The sequence below is a fragment of the Babylonia areolata genome, chromosome 24, assembly GCF_041734735.1.
Source record: "Babylonia areolata isolate BAREFJ2019XMU chromosome 24, ASM4173473v1, whole genome shotgun sequence".
Taxonomy (NCBI): Eukaryota; Metazoa; Mollusca; class Gastropoda; order Neogastropoda; family Buccinidae; genus Babylonia; species Babylonia areolata.
Window position 1 is genome coordinate 14,763,089 of NC_134899.1, and position 11,336 is coordinate 14,774,424.

General features: G+C 39.6%; 2 protein-coding genes and 1 non-coding gene across 3 annotated transcripts in view; 2 read left to right on the top strand and 1 right to left on the bottom strand.

Moving 5' to 3' along the window:
- Nucleotides 1-6,566: 6,566 nt before the first annotated feature.
- On the bottom strand, nt 6,567-8,942 carry LOC143298855 (ATP synthase F(1) complex subunit epsilon, mitochondrial-like). Its single transcript, XM_076611854.1, has 3 exons — nt 8,784-8,942; nt 7,442-7,578; nt 6,567-6,808 (listed from the first exon to the last, which is right to left on the bottom strand). The coding sequence occupies exons 1-3, from the start codon at nt 8,813-8,815 to the stop codon at nt 6,780-6,782; spliced, it is 198 nt and encodes a 65-aa protein (XP_076467969.1). The 5' UTR covers nt 8,816-8,942; the 3' UTR covers nt 6,567-6,779.
- A 250-nt stretch (nt 8,943-9,192) lies between these two features.
- On the top strand, nt 9,193-9,265 carry Trnav-cac (transfer RNA valine (anticodon CAC)). Its single transcript has one exon. It is a non-coding gene; the product is annotated as a tRNA-Val (tRNA).
- A 1,756-nt stretch (nt 9,266-11,021) lies between these two features.
- The window catches only part of LOC143298801 (uncharacterized), a 37,970-nt gene continuing 37,655 nt past the window's right edge, over nt 11,022-11,336 (top strand). Inside the window, exon 1 of the mRNA XM_076611768.1 lies at nt 11,022-11,319. The gene's annotated coding sequence lies outside the window, so the exon portion shown is untranslated. The remainder of the gene's footprint in view (nt 11,320-11,336) is intronic.

Here is an 11,336-nt window from a genome sequence, read left to right on the forward strand (position 1 = left end):
CGGACTGATTGACTGATTGATATTTTCCGGTTTATGAATATAAATCATATTATCATTTAAAACTTTGCTATTTTGCTGGAACATTTCCCTGATTTTGCTCAACGATGCTTATTCCAGTAATCGGTAACCTCTTGTACAGATAGAGGTATGTAAAGTTGTATGGCGTCCTGTTCGTGTTTTGCCCCATGTAGCCCTGTCAGTCCATTGATTATTGAGAAGACCAAGGAGTGAAGGAACCCAAAAGAAAGTAATAATAATGTGTTACCTTCAAGCTCAAAAGATATATATAATTTTACTGATTTATGTTATAATCTTGGACTTTGATGAGTATAAAAGCACGTAATGTGAATTTAGAATAAACTCAAAATAAGACTTTAAAAAGGCAAGCTGGAAGATCAATAAAATAATCTAGAGCCAGTAATAAGTTCAGGTGTGAATATTGAAACCCCTCCACCCTGCCTTCCCCCCCTGCCTCCCCCCCCCCCCTCCTCCGGTTCCCCCTCCCCAGCCTTCAGTTCTGGACTGACATAAGCTGAACCTCATTGGTGATTGTATAGAAGTGCGCCGTGTGCGTAAATATGTAAAACTGATGATCGCAGTATTTAACCTGAAGGTGTAATCGGGCTTCCGTTGGCATTTGTGTGTGTGTGTGTGTGTGTGTGTGTGTGTGTGTGTGTGTGTGTGTGTGTGTCCGTGAGTGTGTTTGTGTGTATCTGTTTGTCTGTGTGCACGTGTGTACATGCGCGCGCGCGCGCGTGTGTGTGTGTACCGTGTGTTGGATTTTCAATCCTACGGCACAGGTTAAACCATTTCTCAGTGTCGCTGTCTCCACTCAGTGTTTGAAACACAAAACAAGACCTTCTCATAATGGGTTGGGGTTTTTTTCATATGGCTTAAAATAATTTACAGTTAGGCTATGTTTGGGTCACGAAAGGCCTCTAGATCTATTGACAACGGTAACAGAGGTGTTTTACTATTCACAGCTGCCTGCCTGTCTGCCTTTCTCCACAGTTCTCTGATAAATGGGCCTGACCGATACCTAACCCCCCGCTCATAACGTTACGCTGAGTTTATCATATTAATGTGGGGGTGAGGGGCGTACGTGGGCCTATATATATGTATACATGTCTTGTGGTATTTTATCTTTGACTCGTAAATTAACGAGATTGGGGAATTAGATTCTTATCAGTTCAGTGTGGTGTGTGTGGTGGGGGGTGGAAGCGGAATGGGGTGCGGGAGGTTAAGAAATCAGAGCAGAGCGAGATAGAAGAGAGAGAGGGGAGGGGGGAGAATGTGTGTGTGTGTGTGTGTGTGTGTGTGTGTGTGTGTGTGTGTGTGTGTGTGTGTGTGTGTGTGTTCTTCGTCCTCTTCTCTTGTGATCTTTGACCAGACTACAACAACAATAACAACAACAATTTGAGAACAACGATAACAACAGCAATACGAAAGTTGTTCATCGAGGTGCGAGCCCTTTCCACTGAAAAGTGAACTTGTGTGACCTGGTTACTCATGACGAGTTTTCGATGACAGTCAGTTTCGAGGGGAAAAAAAGGCATTTGAAATCAAATATTTCAAACTCTTTGAACAGACTTGTTCTGCTTTTGTAGTTATCAAGTCATTTTGGAAGGCGGATCAGATCGGGAAAAAAGCTCAGTATTTGACACAACTTAATAGATAAAGGGGTGATGGAAGGAAAGAAATTTCTACATCTATATAAAGCTTCGTGTTTTGGGGTGTCCTCTTTATAAAGACCCCAGCCCTGAACAACTGACCTCAGGGGTGTTTGCAAATAGGTCGTTCAACTTAATTCTAAAGGTGGCTTCCTCTTCCTTTCACGTGTTGTCAGATGATGGTTCTGTTGTTTTGTATTTCCTGTTTTCCATGCCTTATCGACATGGATCGTTCACGTGGATATTTCATGTTCAGTGCATGAACAGAGGAAATTACCTGCTTGAAGAACTGTACACATGTTGACCATTCTAATCGATAAATTCCTCCCTTTTTTTTTTCTTTCTTTCTTTCCATCAGTACTGAAGTATATATACACATACAGTGTACGTGAGTGCGTTGGGGGTTGTGGGTGTATGGGAGAGAGAGAGAGAGAGAGCATATCAAAGTATGCCTACCGCCCACGAAATTTGTTTATTAATGTGTTGTATTCCTTTGTTGATTTGCTTTTTGACTGTCAGGTGCTTTCATGCGCATCTGTAAAAAGTTATATTAATTTTGTAGTCAGTTGAGAAGTCAACTTGCTTGAAATTACAAGACCTTAATTAATAACTTCCCATATTTTAAACTTTTTTTTAAGTTATATAGTGTCTCGGTATGTACGGAAGATCTATTTCCTTGTTTGTGTTTCAAAGTGACTGTTCGGCCTACGGTTGCAATCATGAAGACTGAACAGTCTGCAGGTGTGTACCAGTGCCGTGTGGATATGCATACCTAAGGGAAGTAATCCGCTTTTTGTGACTATTGCAAAAATAAGTGGATGTCTTGTTTCCCTTCCACTATTGGTCGATTGGATTTCTGAATTCTTCACCAAGAAAAAAAAATTGAGCGCATGTCATATTTGGTCCAAATCTGCTATTTGTATTATTAAATTGTCAGCACTTATTGCTCCATTGTCACTTTGCCACTTCTGATAGTGTGCCTGTCTTTACAGATAAGGCTGTATAGACCAAAAGAAACAGTTTCAGTTTCAGTAGCTCAAGGAGGCGTCACTGCGTTTGGACAAATCCATATACGCTACACCACATCTGCCAAGCAGATGCCTGACCAGCAGCGTAACCCAACGCGCTTAGTCAACAAGATGAAATGTAAATAAAATAAAATAAAATAAAAACTAAATAAATAAAATAATCTTTAAAATATATATAAAAGAAGCAAAAGCACAAAATGCGTAGTTCTGCATCATTTCCGTTTTGTTTTTGTTTTGGGGGGATTTTGTTTTTGTTTTTTAATTTAAAATTCTCGATTCAAATGAACGAAAAAATATTCAGAAATGCAAATACCATCTTTAGAAATAAGAATATATGAGAACACATGCTATTGATCAGTGTAAGATCATTCATAATGATAGTTATTCTGTATCAGTAGTTATCTTATCACACCTGAGGTAGGATATAGCTGTGCAGACTATTTAAAAAAAAAAAAAAAAAAAAAAAAAAAAGCAAGCAAAACACAACACAGCTGGTCAGCATCACTTCTGTTTTGTTTTGATTTTTCCGGGGGGGGGGGGGGGGGGGACGGGGGGTTCAGTTTAAAATACTCAACTTAAAAATAAAATAAAATGAAATGGAATAAATAAATAGATTTTGAGATAGATAGATAGATAGATAGATAGGTAGATATAAATAGCCTCTTTAGAAATAAGAAAATCTTTATTCAAAAATAAGAATAACTCCTTTTTTTAAATAAAACGTTTGACTGTGTTAAATAAAATAGCATACTATGGTCAGCTTTTAAAGTTTGAGCAGCCAGCTGAACTTGTCAAGCAGTGAACTGAGCAGCCTGCTCAACTTATCAGTGAACTGAGCAGCTTGCTCAGTGTACTGAACACTTAACCAATCAGCCTGCTCAGCATATTGAACAATGCAAATTACCTGCTGTTGGTCCACTTCTCTGTATTGATACTGTCATTCTGTTTCACCAAATCCTTTTTCTTCTTTTTTCCCTCTTTTTATTTCAGATTCTTCTAATTCTCTGTCACACCAGTTGTTTTCATTCCATCTTTTACTCTCAGTTTATTCTAGTGGTCTAAATTCTGTCACATCGGCTATTTTAAACTTTATTGCACCTCCTTCTGTCCTCCTTTATTTTCAGCACTTCAAATACTGGACATACGCAGGCTTTTATATCAATAACATTGAACATATGCTCTTAATCAGAAAAGATCATTCATACTGAAAGACAGTTACTCCAAAGTACAGTATGTTACATCATTCCTGAGGTATATAACTGTATGGACTATTTTTATTGAAGGAAAAAGAACAAAAAAACAAAAAACAAAAAAAGAAATTAAAGTTGGAAATGTGTATGTCAGCATCAATTCCTTTTTTCAAGTTTAAAATTCTAAATCCAAACGATTCTTTTGCCTGTGTTATGATAGAGCAGTAAACTATGGTTAGCTTCATTAGAAACAGATTTTGTGACCCACAACAGTTCTGAGCTCAGCAAATCTGTTCACTTTTATTATAATTTTTCCAAAGTGGGTGATCACTTTGCCAAACCAGTGTAACAAGCCACCTCTCTATGGCTGGACAATAAGAACCTTCTGGCATTGTTTTCATTTTATTTCCATCTGAGTGCAACCAAATCAAAATACCCTATCAATGCATTACGTTTGTTAGTTACCAGCTTTTACAGGGTTTGCTGGCTAGGATGTGAGCAATCTGTGCACAAAACTTCAGGTGATTTGACACAAATGAGCAACAGTGCTGTGCAAAGAATTGTGAATCTGATATTTCACCCACTCTGGGATACTCTTCAGAGACAAGAAAAAAAACTTCTTTATTAACTAAGGTTAAACGTAAACCTTGTTTACATGCTGGTCCCATCCATGAGGGGATTAAGAAGAAAAATAGGTGAAAAAGATTGGCAACTTTAGCATCAGATTTGATTTGCAAATATCAATATTGCCCATGTGTAAGCCAGATCCACTGACAGCAGGTTTCTCACAAAACAAGAGTTAAACTCTATGTGCTGAGGATGCAGAGCTGTGTTGGCTGGCAGCATATACATACCCCATATTGACATTTGGACAAGTCTTGACGTTTCAGCTTTTTTTCAATGGAATGTTACTTATGTCAAGTAACAATGCATCTGCCTAGGAAAAAAGAGAATCTGGGCACACAGGATCAAATACCACACCAGCCAGTATTTTCTCCCTATCCACCAGACCTTGAATAGTGGTCTAGACGATAGTCATTTGAATTAGATGAGGTCCCATGTGTAGCATGCTCTTGGATCACACAAAAGAACCCACAACAAACAGGGTTTTGGCCCTGGCTGAATTATGTAGTAAAAATCCAGTCTGATTGGAAAACAAATGCATTTGTAAGCAGAAAGAAAAAAATGAAAAATGGGTGGCACTGCATTATAGCGACACTCTCTCTTCCTGGGGAGAGCAGCCCAAATTTCACACTGAGAAATCTGTTGTGACAATACCATGTTACAAATAATATCAAAAAGTTATCCATTTGCTATCGCTTTACAGCTTTGTTAAAAGAGCAGGCTTCTTATATTCCATTCTCTTTCAACAGATACCTTCCAAACAGAAAATTTGAGAGGGAAACATACCAAGACCTAATGTCTTTGGCAAGGGAGACAATTTTTCAGTCTGGCTCCAAGACAAAGCAGTTATTGGCTTAGCAGGTACTGCTCTGCATATGCTGAATCAGAAAAAGAACGACTGAAACCATCAGAGAATGGAACAGTGCTAGTTCTCTGGTGTGTCAATTCCAAGCAGCCTGATACTGGTATCTCCCAATGGACTGCTGTGCTGGAACTGCTGCAGACCGCAAATCTAGGTGTGGCTGTGTATGGGGACTCAGGATGTGTGGGATCCATGGGAGTAATGCCACTAAAACAGCACAGATAAAGGAGTAGCACCAAAAAAAAAGAAGAGAGAGAGAGAAAGCCTTTCAGTTTCATATCCTCCACAAGGTATGTACTTATACCATGGAGACTTCAGTTAAGTGACAGCTATGTGTTGACGATTTTAACTAAGAACTATAAGAATGGATGAATCTATGCTAGTTTACTTCGTATTTATTCATTTACTTCATGTACTTTTCTAACCTCATCCTTGCATGTTTACCATCAGTATTTTTTTTTTTCAGAGCTGATTTACACCAAAAATAAATTTCTCTTATTGAGATAATAAAGTATTCTTCCTTCAATGCTGTGATAAGGAAAAGAGGCAAACATCAGAAATGTAGGGACTTTGGTGTGCTCCAGGCAACAATGCCAGCTGTCAGCACAAAGGGACGGTTTCTGGAATATCTGATAACTTTTCTGCAAGTATAAAATCACCTGTGTACTTAAATGGGTGTGTTTGTTTAGTCTGCATGCACAATTCATTGTACCAATTTGTGTTGGCACCTGTGTGTACACTTATGTGCACATTTATGCATCTGTATAATTGCTCTCATATAATGATTGATATGCATACCTCTAAAAGTGGTGGTACATACAACACCTATAATTTGTTTGCACATACACAAGAAATGGTGGATTGGCAACATTGCAGAATGGACAGTAACTATTTGCAGAGACCCAAGCTTTGATACACAACTGACAGACCAGGAGGAATCTGTTGAACAGTTCTTATGTGTGGCACGCAAATGACTCTTCACTGAGTTGAATGAATGAATGAATGAATGAATGAATCTTTATTTTCCAATGGTGAAGACATTAGCACTTTGGCCGACTTACACATCTGCCGTTGATCTAAGAGATACACAAACACATAGGCATATAAATGTTGCTATACTTAATACATTGAGGGAGAAGGAGACAGGCAAACTCATGCACACCAACCACATACACAAAAAAAACCACCCATCAAAATTTCAACAAGAAAATTATTTATTCCCTACATAACTGATCTGATTTAGACTAACACTCAAGTTTGAATTAAGCCATTCACTCATCATGTGTGGAACCTAACAGTAATAACAATACACTGAATCTAGATCCCTGACATCAGGAAAAGCATCCATGGCAGAAAGTAGACATGGTACAGCCAGTCACACGTACTGAAGGGCATGGCCAGGGCATCATTGATTCAATCTTGCACCAGACTCCGCTGAAAATGAAAACACACCACAAACACCAGTATTAAAACTCAGCAGAAGCCTGCACTGGAAAAGAAAATTAAATTAACGGACAACGTTATGACTCTAAACTTTGTACTGCTGAATTTCAGTCATCCAACTTATATGGGGAATTTCTATTTTTTAAGTAAATGGTTTCAATTCATTCATAAATAATAATATACTTATGTATACATACATAATGTCTGTAAGTGCAGCTTAGCACTAAAAATGCAAGTGTGATACAGTCTTTAAGTTTCACTCTGTCTGTGTCTTGTCTACCACAGTTTATGAAATGAATTTGTTTTAAAATGGATTTATTTTCGGTGTTCAATTTCAAAATGAGCCTTAACTCCTTTGTGAGTATCCTAGACTTATACCAAACACACCATAATAAACTGATATAAATGAGGCTGCAAAGGTTATGTTCAGAATGATGCTGCAACAGCAAAGGGGAAGACACCAACATTATTTCACAGAGTTGTAGATAAATAAGCTAACAAAATAAGGTAAACATGTTAAAAGTTGAAATTTCACAAGACATCCAACCTACCAGTAATAGAGATTTTTGTTTGTTTGTTTTTTGGCAATCTACTAATTATACAGTAATTAGCAGCAGCACTTACTCTGCTGCACAACTTTGCCACTATCCCATTTGGTCGTCTTGATGATGGTTTCCTCACGGTTGGCTACTGCACTTCGCAGTTCTGGTTTCAGACATCTCCGTACCACTTTGGCACAGATTTGAGAGTAGTTGATATAGCTGAAAATATACAAACATTTTTATAAAGCAAACATAACACTTTTCCCTTCAAACCCATGTATGCATGCAAACACACATATGCATATATACATCACACACACATGGACACTCGTACACATAGGTCTCAAAGAGTGAAAGAGTGTCTAACTTCTATGACTCAAATTCTTTCAAAACACATTCAAAACGTTTCTCTTTTGGTTACATTTTGATTACCCCTATCAAAATCATGTGTGTGTGTGTGTGTTTCAGTGAGTGAATGCATTATGATTGTAATGTTGAGTGATTCTGACTATCTTCTTCTTCTTCCACTTGACGACCAACATCAGTATGCTGATGAAAACTGTCATGTTGTGGGAGGTTGCTGTTGGGTGAAATTGACCTGGACTACCAAGGGATGTGCTATTAACTGATTGGGGTGGTGGGGCACAGTCCACTGGTGTATTCAGATCTTCAGCTAGGCCAATCGCTATCATAGCAGTCCCCAGGAACACACCCGACCTGGCACAGCCCTAGCCTTCTATGACACTATTTACCAGTGGGGAAAAAAAGGTGCAGGTGGATGGGCTTGCTGGCAGGTAAGGGGAGGTGAGGGGGGGGAGGAACTAAATAGAAGTGTGTAGTATCTGGAGGAGCTGCGATGGACGCAGCCTTCATCGAGGACACCGGGCTGCTTATCTAATGGGAGGCGAACGAGGAAGAAGAAGTGTGTAGTATGTCATTTGTAGGACAATGACAATGAATAACCTGCCAGTGTCAAGTTCTGCAAATGTGTAGAACAGAAGTGCTTAACTAATCAGGTTGCTACACCAGTACATGCATGAATGTGTGACTGCCCACGGCATTGATTACCCATCACGATGTGTCACAACGATAATGACCTTACATTTCGGACAACCACAGCATGAAAAATAAGATTTTGTTAAAAACACATTTTATACAAATTTTTCGCACCGTTTAATACATAAACTGTACCATCACAAAATATATACTGACGCCTGATGAAGACATTAAAAAAAAAATACAAGTCTTACGGCAGCTTGTCTTTCGTTTTACTCAAATCATAAGTCAAACTATTTTTCAAGGAATCCGACATCGTGCTGACCACTTTATTCAGTTGCGTGCACTGCTATTCAGTAAAAAGGGTCAACAGTTTTTGGTCAGATATAGTGCATAATAGATCTACATTACAGGAAAACTGTGCTTACTTCAAACCAACTTGTCTCCAGAAAGTAGACATGATTTTGGGGTGTGTTGTCTCTGGTAACCGGTGTGCAACTCAACCAGACGAAACGTGAATCCGAGAGAGGGCACCTTCACGAGAAAGCTGACGCTTGTTTCCTGTTGCAGACATAGTTTCGTATACCTGTGAGACAATAGTTGCAGTTGTTTCCCTTTAATTGTTCAGGTGATTATACTGCGACTACTGGCAGACTTTGCGTGAAACAGTTCATTTTTATGACCCATTGATTCTGTTAACATCCGTTAAATGCATTATATATTTATATAAAACCTACTAAAATACATAGCATCACACAAGTTGACGTTTCTTTTGTGTCAATGTAGATGAGAACAAATTAGGTATATGTACTTTTAAATTCCACGTTCTGTATCGGAGGTTCGGTAGTGTAGTGGTTATCACGCTCGCCTCACACGCGAGAGGTCCTGGGTTCGACCCCCAGCCGAACCATTTTTTTTTTCATATCATGATAATCAAACGGCATCACTATTAGTAAATGACAACTGAAAAACAAGTGTGTGTGTGTGTCAATTATATATAGAAGTCTTCTTCGCCAACCAAATGTGGGTGTCCATTCTGTTTACCTGTCAGTCGTGACCCTTGCGTGCCTGGTGTGCAGTTTGATACTCTCAGCATGTTCGGTCAGTCGTAACTGAAGCCACTTTTATCGTTTATTTATGACCAGTGTCAGCAGACTCCATGAAATATATACTTATCACGAGGAGAGAATTGCTTTCAATACCACCGCCCGGATTCAGTGTTTTTTTCCGTCTCCAAAATGAACTTTTTCTTGTTTTGTCTCATGTCCTCACCAGTGTTTTACAAAACCAGACCGGTATGCATAATAGTAGGCTCACAGACAAATGCGTGTGGACTGAGTCAGCACATTTCCGAGTTTAACATGCTCATTCACCACGGTTATTTAGTAGCTAAAAACTGAGAATAAAAACGAAGAATGAATGGAAGTACGGCCGATGACGGCCGGTAAAACGACCCGAATTTACACTGAGTCCTATTTTAGCATCCTAAATTCAGGAACCTCTTTTACCAGCAATTTTCATGCATGTATGCCGAAAACGATATTACCATTAATGGGAATTGTAACCCATTTCCAGTGGATTTTCACTCTGTTTTCTATGTTATTTTACCCAGTCAGTTTGATACGGATCGACTGAGTCACTAAACTGACGTGCCACCACCTTGCTTTTTCCCCGCTTTGTTTTTGGTCATCCCACAAACCATGAGAATGTAACCAATAGGTGCAATAATTTATGACGCTAAAATGGGAGTGACGTACCTTACTTGATTATATGCGAAACTGGCAGTCTTTTTCGAGAGAATTTATAGGTCACAATACTAAAAAGCGATTTTTGATACTTTTCTTTTTCAAGCAGAGTTGCTATTTCTTCACTGAGTTGCCTCCAGGTTATCCATTAGATGAGGTAAAGCACGGTGTATTATGTTGTTGTTGTCACGTTTTTGTTAAAAAAAAATAATAACAATTTCCGAGAGGTGGGGGTGATTGGTTGTTTGGTTTTTTGGAGTTTTTGTTGTGGTTGTTGTTGTTGTTGTTTATTTGTTTGTTTTTTTGTTTTTTGTTGTTTTGTTTTTGGTTGTTTGGTTTTTTTTGTGTGTTTGTTTTTGTTGTTGGGTTGTTGTTTTTTTACAAACCTAGGATAGACTCAGGGCCTGACCAGCGCGTAGTGTGTAGGTAACACATCTGATCCCAAGAAAACTTGACTTTAAAAAAAAATAAAATAGAAATGTGCCGGCACTGGGTGTGGTGTAGCGTATACGGTTCAGTCCGCACGCTTTGCGGACACCTTGATACTGAATAGTGGAGAAGGGACTGTGGAATGCGCACGTTCTGGAGGTCAACTCAGGCGTAAGCTGGCAATTGAGGAATGCCGAGGAGGAAACCCCAGCGATCAAATCTCGGTGTGGGAATAATCTTCTTTTGTGAGGTCACGTGACTCACAAAACAAACATCACAGGCCACACATCGTGGCGGCGGAAAACTCCGCTGCAAGCGGTGAGAAAGCTTTCCCGAAAGAAAAGCTTCAGAGACACGAGTTTTCTTAATCTACCCCGCTCTACTTTTGGTGGCAGGACCTCCAGATAGCTGGAAAGGCTGGGGAAATAGACTCGGCTCGCCAGCCGACAACGTCACCGTCACACACGGTGTACACAAACCCTAAGGCAGTCTCATGCGCGTTGGCGTGCAGACGACAGTCCCAAAGAATCAATGAGGGTGGCAGCTGTGTTCGTGGACTACAACATGGGTCTGTCTTCCGTTTCTTGGTGATGGCACGTCCGTGTCGCCCAGAGGTTAATGACGGACAGATAACTCACTGCCTATTACGGACTCTGGTGTGATCTCAGTTAGACGGACTCGGATTCGGGAGAGACCTGTCCACAGATCGCATCGGAACACGTTGACAGCAAACGGGCTCCACGGAGGTGTCTCCGCTTGAACGATGGAAAGAGCGCCAGGCGAAACACAGGTAAGGCGGTTTGAATG